Raw genomic sequence first — 18652 nt, forward strand, 5'->3', positions numbered from 1 at the left:
TAGTTTTGTTATTTTGTTTTTTTTTTATATTGTATTAAAATCTTCTTTTTTTTATTTTAAAGGGATTTGATTTAGAAATTTTTTTATATCCAAAAACAAAAAATCTTCCCAATGTGTATTTTTTAGACTTTGGAGGGGTTTGATTTGAAATTTATTTATATAGGAAAACCCAAACGGGAAACCATGGAAAAACCTCTCAATGCATTTAGATGATGGACCTTTGCAACATGTAATTTTTTTTTTTTTAATTTTTTTAATATTGTATTGAAATGTGTTTGTTTGTTTTTTTTTATTTTGACTTTGCTTTTTAGTTTTTTCTTTTTTAGGGATTTGATTTGGGAGTATAGAAGGTGTTTGATGATTTGTATCAGCATACATTGACTTCATTGGAAGGATTAATTCAAATTAGGGACAATTTGTTCATTGCTTTTTCGATTATAATTGGGGATAAGTGTATACGATTTATTTAAATTTATTAATTCTAATTTTTAGTGACTCATTTAATTTTGTTTGTATTTCTTACTTTGTATGAAAATTGAAAAGAGCAATGTGTGGGGAGAGGAAGATGGGGGAATGAAACGAATGAAGATGCTAAATAATCCCAAGCCAAATAAGCTATGTTAGCCATTACGTCCCTCTACTTGATTTTTTAGATTATGGGATGAAATGATTTGTTTTATTCAATTTTTCCTATATTTTCTAAAAATTTAATTGCAATGTATTTAAATATGAAGACTCACCACATGCCTTAAAAAATACTCACCTTAATAAAATTTATTTGATTTCATAGATTTTACACTGATATCCACCATATTTATTTTACCTAACTTTAATTTTTTTTTTTTTTTTTTTAACTCATTGCATTGTATTTTATAATAATACAAGCTAATAAAATTCATTTGATTTTATGAACTCCAATATATTTGTTTTACCCAAATTTCGTTCTTTTAAATTTGTTTTATCTTATATTGCATTGTATTTAAATCTAATAACTCACTTTAATAAAATTCATTTGATTTCATAGAATACATCATCTCCAACAATTTATTTTATTCCATCTTCATTCTTATAGATTTGTTTTATATCATTACATTGTATTAAATATAAAAACCTATTTCCATAAAATTTGCAACTAAAATTAGCTGGAGAAAGAAAAGTAAATTGAAGGACTTTCGAATTTTTCTAGAGCTTGGAAGTTGACATAATGAAAGCTACTTTGTAGGCCATAAAGAAAGTATTTAGTAGATATAGTAATATATCAATATTTTTATTATTATACTATATCGAGTTATGCTAAAGATGTCACCACATTATCACTTTTATTATGAATTATTTTAAAATTTATTATTTATTAGTTATAAGTGTCGACCTAAAAGATAATATAGTTATATATAAATCTATACAAGTATAAAAACAAACCTAAATATTTGAAATAATAAACGTCAAAACTATACAGCAAACAATTGTGCAATTAATTCAAAACTTTTTTCAAAGAAAACAAGATTTTGATTTTGATTTTCACATTCATTTTAAACTATGTATTTTATATTATAATGATAATGATCGTATTTTATAAAAATATATTATTAATTAAAAATTAAAAAAATAATTTTAAATAGTTCAATTGATAAAACACATTAATAAATAAAAATTTTATACTAATTTATAAATTTGTTTATATGTTCTAGCATGCTACTATTTTAAACATTAATAAAATAGTCTATTAAACTAGTTTAACAAAAAGCTGCTATCATGAATTTGATTCAACATTTTTTTTAAAATATTTTCTAATATCACGTTAATTAAAGAAGAGCTCGGGTTGCTCGGGTTTCTGTCCACCAGAGCTCTTCTTGGAAGCTTCCCAAATTACCCTTTCCTTCCGGAACCAATAACAAAGAGAAATCTTGGAAAACCCCTCTAAAATCCAACTCTTTTTCTTCTTCTTCTTGAATTTTTTTACCATCGACGAATTCTTTACGAAGTCATAAGAAGCACAACTTTTTCCTTTTTTAGCTCCCTCTCTTTTAAAAAACAATACAAGAGATAAATGTGTCAAAAACGACATTCACATGCCTCTTCTCTATAGTGTGATTTAATCCATCAGTAATGACTTCTTCACACTAGCTAATCTTACTAGTTATAATCGCTACAAAACACGCTTACATGCTTATAAACCTTACGATTTAAGGTGTCGAAGACCTGATCATTTGAGCTTCAGGCTGATCCTAAACTGTATAGTTCCAGAAATAACCTAAAAATTTTAATACTTTTGATCATGCACCGAATTCCTCTACCACAATTATAAGTAGCAGTACATTCTAAGGATTTCATTTCTTCACAAAATAGGTTAGGATCCTAGTTTTCCATATTGATCTATAGAAGAACCAACGAAGAGTCTTACATCACACTCCATGTCAAGGTTCTCCAAACATATTTGTAACTAAACAAAAACCAACATAAGAAGGTATATTTCTCGTCAATTAACATTATGAACATGATCCTTGTACAATTTAACACTGACCCAGAAGAATCCAAGAACACAGCGACGTCTGAATGTCGCAAGTTCAAATGATTGCAAACGACGACCTGAAGAACCTTGATAGCTTGACATCACGTACATCACCTAACTGGAAACAGCCTCTTTAAGTTAGTATCTGGGAGTAGTGTGTAAAGGGAAATGAACCCACCAAACTGTTACCTTCTCAGAGAAGCATTGAAGAAGTTGTAAAAGCATATACTCCTTTGTATCTCAAGAAATTTGAATCCGTAGAGCCCTTGAAGTTTAGAGAGAACAATTTAGCATTCCTTAACGAAGAAGCTGCATGACTAGTCATCTGCGAGTGGAAACTAAGAGATTGTGGATCTTCTGATGCAGTGATGCTGAAACTGGATTTCCTTCGTTGGACATTGCTATTTGGAAATCTGATGTTTCATAGTGGGTAGTTTCAACTTCCGAAGCAAAACCAAGGTAACACAGCCCCATTTTTTCAATCTCTCCATCTATGTTTCTCTCTCTCGGATGTTGTACGATCTTTTCCAAAGCGATGATGATCTCTAGGGGAAGAATCTCTATGTCTGTGCTTGTGATGTTTTGAATGTTTTCTACGGCTCTTCTTTTCTTGAGAAGATCCTTTCTTTCTATCTCGTGATCTAGAGTGCTCTTTCATATGATAATCACTTGATCCACTATCCTCTGAGTCGCTACTTTTATACCTTCGCCTCCTCGAACGTTTTCTTCTCTTTTCATCTTCCGATGATGAGCTGTTGCTATGATCACGATGAATGTCGTCAACTCTCCTGTTATTAGCCTTCCTATCCCCCTTGTCCTTGTACATCTTTTCTTCATAAACTTTACCCAAAGTTTTCTTCGAAGAACTGGTCTCCATAATTTTACCACCACTTACAGTAGAGTTATGATTGTGTTCATCGTCTTCTTTTCTGCCATTTAGATCAAGTTCCATGGTGCCTGTCGTTCGATGGTCCGATAGAATCCTAGTGGAAGATGGAGTGGGATAAGGCTTATCTTCAACTGAAAGGATATTCGTATTTTGTTCACCAACAGGTACAGCTTCTGTCTGAGGAGCTGCAGTTTGGCCTTTCTTTGATGGAGGCAGATCTGGAGGCACTTCCAAGCCCAGTTCTTTACCCAAAGATTCAAGAAAGTCACCCACGATCAAACGATTTAGTGTTGTATTAGCCACTTCAACTTTCTTATTAGGATCCTCAGCTTGCTTGAGAGTTGACGTACTCTCTTCGTCATCTGACTCATCAGAGAAAATAGCCTGTAAACAAATTATAGCACCATGTCAGACAGAGGGTCATGATCCATATCAGACCAACAGTAGAAGTATGCAACGACGAATTTAAGATTTAGGCAACAAACAACCATGCAGACAAAACAGATGACGTGTACAAGCACATAAGTAGATCCAGTTCCCAAAGTATGACTGAAAGAGCACAAGTTGTAGGGGAAAAACCCATCGATTCTTGATCAAAATAGTCCAAATAAACACTGAGAAATAGCTAACCCATCGCTTCTTGATCAAAATAGTCCAAATAAACACTGAGAAATAGTACAAGCTAAAAACAACTGATCCAGTTCCCAAAGTATGACTGAAAGAGCACAAGTTGTAGGGGAAAAACCCATCGCTTCTTGATCAAAATAGTCCAAATAAACACTGAGAAATAGTACAAGCTAAAAACAACTGAAGCATGAAAGACAGCATCGATATAGCTGATAGCAACAGATAGAGTGAGTTCCAGACATCCTAATAAATTTGGAAGATGGCATCTTCCAAATAGAGCAGAGATGAAAGCATTTCCTGTATGTTAATGTTTGATTTGCAGAGAAAACTAAAACATTCCCCATGACAAAGAACAATGCTAAGCACAACGGTCTTCTGCTCAAAACTTCAGGGTGGGTGTATGAGATGAAAGCTGATAGAGAGAGGAAAAAACTGGCTTGATAGAGAGAGGGATGGAGAGTATGAATGTAGGAGGAAAGGGCACAAATCGTAACATTTTTCTGTTCTTATTTATCTTTCATTCAGAGCAGTGTTTTCTTGTTTATTCTTTTTTTTTTTTGGATCAGTGATATGCCGCTGCAATGAAAAATGCCAAGCAATTTCCTTGCACCAGATTTATTTTCCCCTTATCACAAAAGACAAAGTTCGTTAAAAATAATGACAAGTGGGAGAACTAGTTGCCGACCTTAACATTTACCTTGTAGTTCTGGTAGCAAAAGGAAAAAATGGAGATTGCCTATCCATAAAAGACAATAAGCCAATGCAAGGGAAATTCTACGTCAGAGAACAAAAGAGGTACCTTATATAGATCAACAGGCCGATCAACACATTCAACTTCCACTTTTTCATTTACATTTTCAGGTGCATCTCTGTCTTTTTCTTCAGCATTCGATTGAGATAATGAAGAAGAGGTGGTTGTTGAAGCTTGTTCAATCTTTGTAGATTTGACAGAATTTGATGTGAAAATAAGTGTATCCAACTTGCTCCTCATCCTAGGGGCTGGTGGTGGCTGCAAAAGATTTATTCAACATTTGTATTAATTAAACAATGAGATATGTAGAATTCACACCAGACAGTGCCTATGATGATACAAACAACTACCCTTCACATACTTATGAGTGTCATTTGCTAAAATCAGAAAATGTCTAAGCATGGAATAAAAAAGGACCAAGAAAAGCAATTCAAGACCCAGGCGAATGAATTTTGTACTTGGAACAGGGAATAGCATTAAAGTCACAATCTGATTTATTGACTCGTTGACTGGAGCAACGGTCTTGCCCTATCCACCAAAAAATAAGAGAGAGGATTTTGAAACAAAAATACCCTAAGTTACTGAGCAAGTTACTAGTTCCTAGTTGTGAGGCTGCTGCTGTTGATGCTTTCTAGAGAAAAAAGAAGAAGAATGAGGACTTTTTAGACTCCCAATAATGCACATTTAGAAACAAAATAAGGTAAACCCAATACAGCACCTTCCCCATGTAGGGATCAATTAGATCAAACCGCTTGCACAGAATAGGAGTAGGACGCCACTGATATTCTTCCCGTTTTGGGAACATTTTCTCCATCATTAAACCTTCTAGCTTTGTATCTTTGACTTCCTGTTGAAGTGTTGTCGGTTAATGAGAATCCTGGATCATAAATGCATAAGAAAGCACAACAGCACCTTGTACACACCTCTACACCACCAGAGGTAAACTGCATTCCTCCAGTGGCTAAAAAATCCACAAAGTGCTCGGCAGAGAGCTTAGATTCTTTCAACCCTTTCCCTTTCTCAATCGCCTCTGCAGCAGCCTCAAAGTCCAAGCGTTCACGTGCACGAGCTGCTTCTGACATGTTAATAGCTCCAACAGGAGCACCAGTGCGCAGGCCTCCTTGATACTTTTCCTTTAAAAAATGCTCAAATCTTTCCTGCTTAGCTGGATCATCCTTGAAAGGTTTGACAACCTCTGGCATCCCACCCTAGAATTCATCACATTCAAGAATTTATGAAAAATAAAGTAAACTTAGTTCATGTAACCATAAACTAAATATAAATCAGTCAGAAACGAAATAAAGAGATGGACAGTTGCCATAATTCTGATCTAAAATTCACAGATCATCTTTAATCTTCTTTTTCAAAATTATTCACATGTAAGAGCAGGGAAAAAAATTAATAACCCCAAACTAATTTAAGGGTCAAACTGGTGTGGGCACGACTAGTGAAGATACGTGTTCCAATGGATGGTTATCCTGACTGAACTGCCAAATTTAAGTTTCACAGCAAGCAAATTAAGAATTATCTTTTTGCAAAGAAGTATATTTTTCCTTACCTACATTTGTGAACTGAATGGCATTCTTAATAATACAACCGTAAACCTTACACAAAGATGCAAAAGCCTAGCATTTAGCAACCTCCCAAACCTTCTCATGGGACCTCTCAACCTCTCCAGAAATCCATTGTTTCTTTCTGACAAAATATCCCACAAAATAAGGAGGAAAAAAAAGAGAAGGGAAAGGGAAAAACAAGCCACAGGATCCTGCCTTTTATCTCAATTTATCTAAAAAAGGAGAGTCCAATCACAGATGTCTCTATTGCAAGCCAAAACAATCCAAACGAGCTCAAGCACTAGTTCTATGAGTGTAAACAAACTAGCAACTCCATAATAAATGGTTGATGTCCTCATTACGCCGCCTACAAAGAGTGCAGCTTATAGGTCCAACACAAAAGAAGACTTGCTAGATAGGCTCCAGTGTGTTCGCTCCCCCATACAAAACCTGTCAGACAAAGAATCTAACTTTCTTGGAAATTTTTAACTTTCAAAGAAAGGAAAAGGTAGAGGTCCCTGCAAATGAGAAGGGGAACACAACAAATGGAGAAATGAACAACACAAGAAACCCTCAGAAAAATTCCCTAACATCCCTTCTCCCATGAGAAACAACCAGTTCAATGATACAAAAGAGAGCTATCATGTCCATCGTCAAGTGATTGGAAAAGGACAGTGGAAGTCTAAAGAAATCGAAGAAAATGATTAAGAGGGATGAAATATAGAGGCGACCAAGTTTAAGCTACTTACGGATGATGTAGATTTAGTAAATGTATCCGAAAGATTGTATTGGACATGCACGCCATCAGAAGCTGCGGGTGGATTTAACCCTTTAGAGCTTCTTGCCAAAGGCTTCTCACCAAGTATTTTTCCACGACTTTCAGCTGTCATCTTCTCCAGGCTTGGGGACAATTTATCATCAAATTGAGGCTTAGGTTGGTCCACGCGCTTCAGTTGCTCCTCCCATAGCTTCCTTGAATAATATTCATGGCCAGTTCCTCCACTAAGAAAACTAAATAATGGATTTGACTTATTTTTTTCTCTAGAGAGATCCTCAAATAATTTTCCACAGCGAGCAACCAAAGTTGCCACCCCTTCAATTAGAAGTTTCAGATTATTATCCTCAGGAGGAGAAACCTCGACAGGAGGGGTATCAGCAAGCTTATAGCCTCCATTGAGAGGCCCCGCAAATTTGTGGTGGGGTATAAAGTCCTTAGGTATTACAGGAGGATCAAACCTGAAAACAAATAGACAAATAAAGGTCAAAAGGACGAAAATCTAGTGCCCAAAGTGTTTTCATGTTTCAGAAGTTCATGTAAACTAATCAAAATGATACATCCTTGAATTCACATATAACTAAATCCAACTAACAAAAGGAAATAAAAATCTGTCTTTTCTTTTGCACCTCTCCAACTGGTAGTCAGATTTTGAAGCAATTCTGAATCCAAGCAAGACACCCTCAACTTTTCTTCCAATCAACTTTTGTTTGCCATCTGTGATCAATTTAGAAGGTGGCTCATCGTCTTCTTGCACATATGTTTCCTCAAACTCATAACCTGCCAACAAAAAGCAATCAGGAAACTACAGAGCCATTGCAATAGTCATGTATATGACTAGATTATAATGATGAACAAACATAATTCCAGTCGATGCATCATATCATAAACAAATATTCTTACCAACATGATGGTAAAAAACTTAATAAAGCATAAAGGATGGTGCTCATCATCGTATTCTCAGTAATATTCCGACTATTAATAATGTAGTATGCTATCTAATCTAGAGATGGCAACAAGGCAGGGCCAAGGATGGGATGGAACATTCCTCGAATTAAAAATTGGATCTGGTATACTGTTTCTATTTATCTTTTATATAAAAATTAAATGATCATTGACAAATACATAAAATAAAATATTTTTTTTATTTAAAAACCTTCTAATTATACCTTTTTTACATGAATAACTAGTTTTTAAAACTTTAATGTCTTCTATTAACAATTTAATTAGAAACTATCTGCGTGTGCATGCGTGCAGAGTTGGAAAATAAATCGGGGATGGGACAAGTCAGAACGAGGGTGTATTCCTCGTCACCATCCCCATTTTTTATGAAAGGACCACCAAAAGGCTTAGAAGTAAAGCATTAATTAGAGGTGAAAGAAATAAAATTTAAAAATAACAATAATAACAGCTGTTGAAATTGGTACGGTATTGATTAAAGCACTAATAACAAACTCATCCAAATAAGAAAGTAATCATCCATCCATCCATCTCCAATCTTATGAGTTGGCCACCTCTTCTTACGGGAGTTAACCTAGTATGAAACCCAAAAATTCATTGAACTCCACAATGATAATTAAAAAAAAAGACCGTACTGAATCACACTGAGGATATACCACAAAACTGTTCACATACTAACCAGAGGTATAAACATCCTCATCTTCAACATCAAGTTCTTCAAGCGCACCAATGCCAAAGCCAGAAGCAATCCTCTCAGCTGATTCATAAAAGTTAATGATGCAGAACCATTAAAAATTCGTATGCTAAAAATAAGAAATACAATATAAAAATATATATATATATAAAAGAAGAAGAAGAAGAAGAAGAAGAAGCTCAGATAAAAGCAATCAGAGACTGAAGAAGGCATGCAACAAAATTAAAAAGCAATAAAAGCATTTGAAGCAAAGTCAATTGATGAGGTACAGATCTTACTCCTAAAGCCAAAAAGATTATTCTTTGTGGAGAAAACTTTTTTGTAACCTTCCTGATTCCCAGTTGTGCGTGCTCTTTTCTTTTCTACATTAAAAACATAACCATAATAAATAAAACAAAGAAAGTCAAAATAGAATTAATTGTCCAGAATTTATTTGATATGAGTTATAGAAGATACTAAATACCCCTAAACTCTGGTGCATGCTTGTAAGGATCAAAACCTAAACCATGCAAATCTTGTTTTGGGTTGATCACATAAACCTGTTTCAAAGAAAAGAAACAGCACGGAAACAAAAAATTCACACTAAAAAATAAAAATAACGCCAAAAAGCCACTTAAAACACGATAAGGAAATGCTGAGAAAATAGCAAAGAATCAACCCTTTATCATGTTTTATGACCATTTTACACTTAATCTGGAAAATAGAATGCAAAAGAAGTCATCAATATGGTTATTTTTCCTTTTTTAGCTCCTTTACGGATTGTTGTTGAAATATCCTATTCCTAAAACATCTTCATTATTTTTCTTTGTTTGGATTGGATATCTTTTTCATATTTTATCTTTTATTAGACAAAACACTTTCCATTTGAACCACAAACCACTAAATAACTAAAAAATATAAGCCCAAATAATTTTCTTACTGGTGTGCTTTGAGAAGACGAAATATCACCCTTGGCCGATTGAGGAGAAACAATATCATCATCCTCCTGAAATGATTCAGAATTGGGGATTTCTGATTTGGCATCACCCATTGAAAATGCTAGAAACGCTTTTCGAGCATCCCTTCGAGCATCTGTAGAGAACAAGTTGTGGTAGTTAGCTTGATAGGTAACTAAAAGGGGCTGATCATCTACTTTCTAGCCGGAGGGTAGAATCAACAGATAAGAACAAGTCATCAAAGTGAAGAAAATAAAACGCCACCTCAAAAAATCTGAGTGAAACTACACAACTCTTTCCAACCACTTCCATAGCCTCATCTCATAGGTCAAGTTGGTGCATGAAGGAAAAATTAACCAAACATACAGAGTATTAATGTTCACCAGCTGTACATTAACCAAGTATACACAAGACACCTAAGAAGGTAAAGTTTTTTAGTGGATTAAACACTACAAAATAAAAAATATAGAGAATGTTTCTCTCCCTGGCCTAGTGTCCAAATTGATATGTTTTACGCCACAACAGTATCAAGACTCAAGCGCACCTTTTTTTCAAGTGTCCCTTCAGTATTAAAGTTAAACTATGTAACGGTTAGAATGGATTGGATTTTTTACTCTGAAGTGGTTGACCATATGAAACATCTATTACGAAAGCACAAACTAGAGGCCAGGTAGAGGATGCCCAACCACAAATACGAAACACCTAATGCAAAAACACCTTCGGTTAGATATCTATCAGAAAACAGTGTGATATCCATGAACTGTACAGTGTCACAGAACCTATCAAAAGAACTTTCCTAGTCTTTTGAAGACTCTGATTTCCTTTTTAACCTTGCCTATAGTATAAGAAGCAAGCCAGAAATATTCTAAAAGACCTAATCTATGGATAATAGATCGCTGTCATGGAAAAACAAAAACAAAAATAAAAACCAAGAAAAACAAAAACAACAAAAACATGGAGAGAGAGAGAGAAAGAGAACCCGAAATGGGAGGAAACAGAAAAACACATGTGCATGCAATAAAAGCTTCTGATAGAATGAGGAAAAATATACCATAAAGAGAATTAGCTCGTGAGTCCTTTATTGCACGTCCATGCCGCCATCCCATCTTTAATAGTAACTTCACACCTAATCAGTAAACTGGATGCTTTAATAAATAGGGACTTGATTTACAAGAACTTTTGAAGTCTCCTAAACTAACCTATGGATTCTGCAGCTGGAACAATTAATTCATCAGGAACAGGTCCAGGAATAGCAGACGGCCTGCAAAATATAAGAATGAAGATCGTGTTAACATCAACAAAACTCAGCCTTCCAGTCCCTAAGCCAAACCGACCCCCAAATAAAAAATAAATAAATAAGCTAAACAAAAGAAGAAACCACAGAACTAATATTGAAAACACAAATAGAGACATTCTGCTTTCTAGTGCGTGGGAAATAACAATGCAAGTTAATAGTTAACCTCTGTTGTTGCTCCTTGTCAGCTTGTTTACGAGCAAGTTCTACTGCTGTGAACCCAAATGTATCAAACTGAGATGCTGTCCCCAGGCCTCGACCTTCCAATTCCTAAAAAAAGGAACGAGGGGTTAACAACTTTGTTCAAATTCTTCTTGTCAATAATGTACAAATTCAGGGAATACACAAGATCATATATCTTCAAGATGTAGCCAAAAAGTGAATAATGTTCAAATAATGCATATTTGGTTTAGCAAAGAAGCATCATATACTTCAAGTGTCAAAGAAGCAGCATGAAGGGGATAGTGATGGATTTTCTTTTGAACAGACGAAAGCAACTTTCCAAGTTGAAAACCTGAAGTGTCATACAAGTTCTTTTTATATCATCCTAATCAGATACCGAGTGATAGGATATTAGTTTTTTACTCAAAAAGTGTAAGCTTGAATGACTGATATGTATAGTTCATTCAAACTTCAACAGTAACCAGTTTTCCCAGGCCTATATTGGAGTCTATCTGGACCAGGAAATTTGTTAAAAATGGACCAGTGCTGAACAGCATTCTCAAAACACCAATAGTCCTTGGGAAAATCCAACAAAAATAGAGGGGAGATGGCCCCATGGCCCCGGCCCCATCAATCTTGTTAATACATTAAAGTTATTCCATCCAAACGGGTCAGAAAGAACATACAGCTTTTTCATCTTCGTCTAAGAAATTTAAAATGTTTTGTTGCTTGACTTCAGCTCGATTCTTTCGGGACGACGTAAATGACTGTGGAGTCCAACCTGCACATAACATATTTGAAAACTAATGAACAAAAGCTTGTGCAATTAGATCATATTAGAAATGGAAAATTTTTGTTTACACACCTTCTTTTGAGCCCACTGTATTGTAATGGCCAGCAGAAAATCCTCCGGTGAATGCCCCATGAAATCTTCTACGCCCTTCCTCATCTCTAACCTAATGGTAATTATAAACAAGATCGATGAGATAATAAAACAATATACAACAGTGTCATACACCATTTCTTTCCTTCAATTCAAAATTCAAACTCTTCCATGATCTTAGTTACGCAATTTGAATTCTTGAGATGTTAAGGTTAGACTCTAAATGCACATATAACATGCTGCTTAAGGAATTTAATTATCTGATAACTTCAAGTACCTAGGCTTCAATAATCAATATGCAGTCTTAAAAATCCACACGGATGAATATATGTAACTCACATTTCTTTCTCAATTAGTGTAAGATACAAACTAAATAAAATAAATGAAAATTGTGAGCTAAAAGAAAATTAATGTAAGTTTATGAACTAAAAACGAGATAGTTCGTTCTTTTTATCAGGAATCGGTTCGATGATTGATTTACCATGGAATTTACAAGGACATAACATAAAGCCAAATCCTATGCAAACAAAGGAGGAAGGAGATTTCCAGACGGCTCTCCAATTTTTTTGGATTAATTACACGAGTATAATTATATTATTTATTGTCCACGAACTAAATATACAATACGAAACTCAGTGCCAAGTGATTGATACCAATTTCTTCACTTCCAACACGAAGCAAGACGTAAGAAGTCCAAAATGAACATGGAGTAATACCTCTTGTTTCCAGTGTGGGAGGCTTCGCATGGTACCCGAAGCGTCAGCCACAGATTTCTTTTTACGGCTGTTGATTTCTTCCTCCCGCTCAATTGGGGTTCCATAGAATATGAAATCTTCTTCGTCCGATTCCATGAGTTTCAAACTTCCAAAACAAAAATTCAAGGAAGGCTACAAGTTATGCAGTATTGAAGAAAACAGATCCTTGTAAATTAAGATTGGAGAAATATTATGGATACATTGTTGTTGAGGAATTACAAGTTGCAGAGCAACGAGGCCTCTTCCCGCGAATTGAAGAAGAAGGTGATCGGAGCTGGGCTAGGGCGCGCTCCCCCGTGGGGTGATAAATTAACCGGTTGGTGAAGTAGCCGCCTCAAAGGTCAATTATGATTGGGTGTTTTCAAGTGAGGGTGACGGTACGCTCCTACGAAGGCATGAGCACAAGGAAGTTCGTCCATGGTTTTTCTTTCCTTTACCTTCTTTCCCTTGTTTTTAATTTTATTCAAAAGTTAGGAAATTTGTACATATGACCCAATTTTTTAGTCCAAAATGTCAAATGACCCATTTTTAAAAAATAATGTTGATTGACCCTCTGCTGACATCATCGTCATACCAAATTACGTAAATTGCCCTTACACCGGCCTCACGAAGTAAATCTCGCTCTCGTCTAATTAAACGCTCTCGCTCTTACTTGAAATTCCCTGGTTTGATGTGATTGCTCGTCAGTGTACGAATGATTTGATAATTTTCATGACGGAAGCCTCAAATCAAATCAATAATACCTAAACACAATACAATGGTGATTTCTTTAAACTCTAAACTTCATTTCAAAGGTGATTACTTCTCTAGTTTTCGACGATGTTTTGTTGAACGGAGATTTTTCGAACGGGAATTTCCAAGACGAGGCTTTCTCAGAAAGGAACGGCTTTTTCATAAAGGTGAATTATTTTGAGAGAGAGTAAGAAAGAGGAAGAGTAAGAGAGAGAACAAGAGTAAGAGAGAGAGCGAGATTACAAGAGAGAGCGAGAGTAAAAGAGAGAGCGAGATTACGAGAGAGAGCGAGATTTTGAGAGCAAGATTAAAAGAGAGAGCGATAGTACACTTCAATTGCTTGTACAGCTTAATGACAAATGTTCTCTTATTTTGTAAGATGACAGAAAAGTGTCTATTTATTCGATTTGGAGGTGATTGGGATGAGAATGAAAGTTTGTATATTGGAGGACATTTGAAAGGAATCTTTGTGCCTCATACATTGAATTATGAATAACTTAAATCTCGCATTTACAGGGTTACAAAAGTCAGTTCTTTAGAGTTTGATCTTATCCTGAAACTTAAATATAATCTTGAATTTAAAGCCCCTCCACAATGCATAATGGATGATGATGATGTTCACTTCCTTCTTTTGTGAGAATGATTTAGTAGACTTCAGATAACTGTAACGTTGAAGTCTAAACAGGACGAAAGGGTTGGAATGGGGTTTGGAAATGTGAGTTATGATGATACGGCTGTGGACAGACAATATGAGGAATCATATCAGTTTCATCGGGAAGAGGATGATATTCTATTGTTTACCAACACTGTACCATCAACATTCGAATATATGGATTGTGGTCTTTCAGTGGATATGAATGAGCAACCAGCAGGATTAAATGAAATGGATCGTGATCATGGAGATGTGCGTCGTTCTACAGCAGCTTCAGTGATTCCACCATTTGTGTCTTCAAGTCATAAGACAGAGTTGATTATGCCTAATACCTCTTCATCTGGGACAAAGGACGTTGAAGTTGGTCAACTATTTTTGAGCAAAAAAGACTTGAAAATGAGATTATCTATTTTTTCCATCAATAGAAATTTTGAATTTAAGGTCAAAAAATCAACCAAATCTCTATTCACTGTCAAATGCATTGGGGAGACATGTAAGTGGAGCCTTCGTGCAGTCAAAATGGAAGGGTCTGATATATTCAAGATCACAAAGTATTGCAGTTCGCACACATGTTCCATTGGAATTTTGAATCACGACCATAGACAAGTAACTGCTATGGTCGTTGGTCAGCTCATCAAAGATAAGTTTACGGGAATAAGACGTATTTATAAATCTTGTCATATCGTTGAGGATATGAGGAGAGATTATGGCATGAACATAAGTTATGATAAAGCGTGGCGTGCAAGGGAAGCCGCGTATGATCTCACTAGAGGTACTCCGTAATACTCATACTCTATACTACATGCTTATGGAGAAGCACTAAAAATAGAGAATCCAAGTACAGTCTTTGAGATCGAACTTGAAGATGAGGTGCATTTCAAGTATATGTTTATGGCATTGGGGCCTTGTATTAGAGGTTTTGCAAGCTGTCGGCCTTGTATTATTGTTGATGGGTCGCACTTGAAAGGAAAATACAAAGGCACCATGTTGGTTGCGGTTTCTATGGACGGGAACAATCAATTATACCTACTAGCATATGTAATAGTGGACAATGAAACCGATCGATTATGAAAATGGTTTATGTCAAACTTGAAATGCAGTATCGGAGAACCTGATAATCTGGTGTTTGTGTCTGATCAGATGGTATCTATCGGCAATGCTATTCGTGCATTTTTTCCCATAGCATTTCATTGATTGTGCACATGGCATATAGAACAGAATCTGATTACAAACTTTAAGGATAACACGATTGTTGGGATATTTAGAGATGCAGCAAGGGCATTTCGCATGATAGAGTTCCAAACAAAATGGGACGAACTCCACAGTTTTAGAGACGGTGTTATAACGAAATATTTGGAAGACATTGGTCTTCAAAGGTGGGCACGGGTTTAACAAATAGAACGAAGATATGATGACATGACATCCAATAGTGCATAGTGTTTCAATTCCTTAACTAAAGAGTATAGACTAATGTCCATAGTATGTTTGATTGAACATGTTAGAGGAATGCTCCAATCGTGGTTCTACGAATGGAGGAATTAATGGGCATCTCGAACGACATTGCACTCTGACTACTGTGAAACCCGATTGGCAAATGAAGCCGATAAGGGCAGACGATATCGGGTGGAGCCTATTGATTGTTATCGGGTACACGTGCGAGATAATCGATTGGACGATATTGTCAATCTTCACACGAAGGAATGCACGTGTAAGGAATTCGACTCACTTGGTATCCCATATTCGCATGCAATTGTTGTTGCCAAGGAAAGAAATATACTCATCCACAGTCTTTACAGTCGATTTTATACAGTGGACTCTCTAATGACTGCGTATGCAGAGCCTATAAATCCACTTGGCCACATATCTGAATGGAAAAGACCTTCTGGATACGTAGAAAAGATTATCCTTCCTCCGAAGTTTGTGCCATAAGCCGAGCGACAGAGAGTGAGAAGAATACCATCCAGAGGAGAATTTTGCAGACAAATGAAATGTAGTCGGTGTGGGAATTATAGGCATAACCGCCAAAATTGTACTGAACTGCTTACAACCGTGCGACGTGAGGAAAATGCTAGAGATCGAGACACGAACACCCATAATCCAATTTAGTTTGTAACTAACTTGTAACATTTCATTTGTTATAAATACCATTGATCATTTTTCATACGTCATACTTGTAACATACTTCATACTTGTAACACTTCATACTTCATACTTTCATCTTGTAAACAAAAAACAATAACAAGCTGAAGTATTTATATAATAGCAATTTTCATACTCCCTCCATCTTCATACTCTCTCAGTCTTCATACTTGTAACAAAAAACAATAACTTAGTACTCTCTCAATCTTCATACTTGTAATAAAAATGGATAACTTCATACTCTCTCAATCTTCATACTTGTAACAAAAAACAATAACTTCATACTCTCTCAATCTCGCTCTCTCTCAACATCTCGCTCTCGCAATCTTGCTCTTTCTCAACACTCGCTCTCTCAATCTCACTCTCTCTTAACACTCGCTCTCTCTCACAATCTCGCTCTCTCCAAACATCTCGCTCTCTCAATCTTTGAATTTTGAACCTTGAACCATATAATGTTCTACATACCATTGATACAATGAAAAGAGCAGTAGCTCAATTATGCATGTTCTGATAAAATTCTGATATTGAACTTTGAACTTTGAACTTACATAAAAAATACATGTTCAATTATATAATGAAAAGAGCAGCTCCATTATACATAAAAAATATATGTTATGATAAAATTCTGATATTGAACTTTGAACTTTGAACTTTCATAAAAAATATATGTTCAATTACACAATGAATGTTTTTACATACATAAAAAATAAATGAATGTTTTTACGTACATAAAAAAATTAATGTTTTTACATACATAAAAAATACATGTTCTATAGATATAAAAAATATGGAGTGTTTGCCCATAGTTGACACGTTAACTGCATCCTATATTCACTCATCTTCCCCTGAGTGATTACAGATGGATCAACACCAGTCACCAGGTGTTCTAGTAATTTGATTGTGAAGATGCCACAATCAGACGACCTGTGTTGTACGTCGATGTTCATAGGTCATGAGATTTTTCAACGGGCTGTGGATAGGTCCGGTTTTGAACGATCCATGTCACAGTAGTGAAGTAAGGATGGTATTGTGACCGTCAATGGCTCTAGCCAATTCACCAGCTTTGTCATTGGTGTGTATGACGGAAGTGAATCGAACACGAATATGTGGCCTCTGTTAATGTCCATTGCAAGGACCATCCAATGGTCACTGATATTCATCGCCGTATAAACGAAATCCACATCTGTCCATTTGACATCGAATTTACGATGACGTAGTCCTTATACATGTCTTCATCTTCCCATGCTAGGGCAACCTCCAGAAGTGACTTATTCTTTATTTGTTTAAATACCCCGCCACGAGCATTAAGGTGACTCTGTCAAATAAAATGAGAAGTTAAGTAAAGAAGTAAAGACTAAGAAACTTAACGAAATGAGAAGTTAAGAAACTAAATATCAAAATTTACCGTTACACCAATTGGCAAGATGGTGAACTTGTGCATGCACATGTCGGGACGGGCATAAAATCTATCTTTTCATAAAATAAAATAAAGTATTTATGGTTTGCACGAAAAAATAATATGTCAGTAAAAGTACAAGATAGTCAACATGTAAAGAGATAAAGACTAGGAAACTTACATCGCACTCGACCAACGAATTCGGGGTAATAAATTTCTTGAAGAATTGCTTGGCGAGTGGTTTAAAGGAGTTCTCTCGAACCTCGTTATTCGTATTGTCGTCCGAGATCCACTCCCATTAACATTTTCTCCAAAAAAAAAAAAAGAACAAAAATAATAAAGATGAAAAAAATATGGAATCAACCTTAATTCATTTTAGAATGGTCAATCAATGGTGGAATAGATTTTAGAGTTTTGTGCCCTTATACTTATAAATGATTGACAAAAATAAAATTATGTAAAATCATGAGTTGATAAAAATTGTTTGATTAATGAGATGTTTGTTAGGAAGGTTTTAACAAGATAAAATAGAAATATATAGTAAAAAAAAGACAAAAAACGAAGTGAAAAATTCTCACCGTTTTGCCCTTTTGATATGATGTAGATTAGGAAGATGCATAGTTTTAATATTTTTAGTATTGTTTTAAATTTTTGGGAATATGTGAAATTCAAAATTTTATTTTTAAAGAAAATTTTGAAAAATAATTAGTTACTCGATGACGTGGGGTTTTTTTTTTCAATATAATTATTCTTAAAAATTCGCGAAGTTGGCACGTTGAACTTGGGAACTTTTCTAAAATTTTAATATCATGGTTCCCAAATTATAATATCTTTATAAATAGTTTTAGAAATTATGTATTTTCAGAATACATTTTAAAAACTACAATTAAAAGAAGGACTTTTTTAAATATAAAAATATTTATAACAAAAAGTACCCAACATTTTG

At 35.1% G+C, this 18652-nt stretch overlaps 1 protein-coding gene across 4 annotated transcripts; it reads right to left on the minus strand.

The window, feature by feature from the left end:
• Positions 1-2306: 2306 nt before the first annotated feature.
• On the minus strand, positions 2307-13213 carry TGH (SWAP (Suppressor-of-White-APricot)/surp domain-containing protein). 4 transcript variants are annotated; one of them, XR_016527831.1, is made up of 18 exons: positions 13007-13206; positions 12749-12893; positions 12015-12105; positions 11836-11930; positions 11154-11257; positions 10893-10954; positions 10745-10819; positions 9678-9829; positions 9222-9297; positions 9037-9120; positions 8744-8821; positions 7734-7884; positions 7079-7565; positions 5700-5984; positions 5495-5623; positions 4825-5034; positions 2699-3782; positions 2307-2627 (listed from the first exon to the last, which is right to left on the minus strand). XR_016527831.1 is itself a non-coding variant. In XM_039022943.2 (17 exons), exons 2-17 carry the CDS (start codon positions 12881-12883, stop codon positions 2988-2990), a joined length of 3009 nt encoding a protein of 1002 aa, XP_038878871.1. In that variant the 5' UTR covers positions 12884-12893; positions 12988-13213; the 3' UTR covers positions 2307-2987. The 4 variants fall into 4 exon arrangements, 2 of the variants coding, with proteins under 2 accessions (XP_038878871.1, XP_038878872.1); XR_016527830.1 differs by having other exon boundaries at positions 12988-13154; XM_039022943.2 differs by having other exon boundaries at positions 2307-3782; positions 12988-13213.
• Between the last annotated feature and the right edge of the window lie 5439 nt (positions 13214-18652).

Source organism: Benincasa hispida, chromosome 2, assembly GCF_027475165.1.
Source record: "Benincasa hispida cultivar pf3 chromosome 2, pf3_genome.v1.1, whole genome shotgun sequence".
NCBI lineage: Eukaryota > Viridiplantae > Streptophyta > Magnoliopsida > Cucurbitales > Cucurbitaceae > Benincasa > Benincasa hispida.

Coding starts and splice junctions, on each gene's coding strand:
- TGH (XM_039022943.2), bottom strand. CDS start 12,883: ATGGAATCGGACGAAGAAGATTTCATATTCTATGGAACCCCAATTGAG. Junction 10,955..11,153: donor GACAAGGAGCAACAACAGAG/GTTAACTATTAA, acceptor TATATTTTGCAG/GCCGTCTGCTATTCCTGGAC. Junction 9,298..9,677: donor CGTCTTCTCAAAGCACACCA/GTAAGAAAATTA, acceptor TCTTTGAAACAG/GTTTATGTGATCAACCCAAA.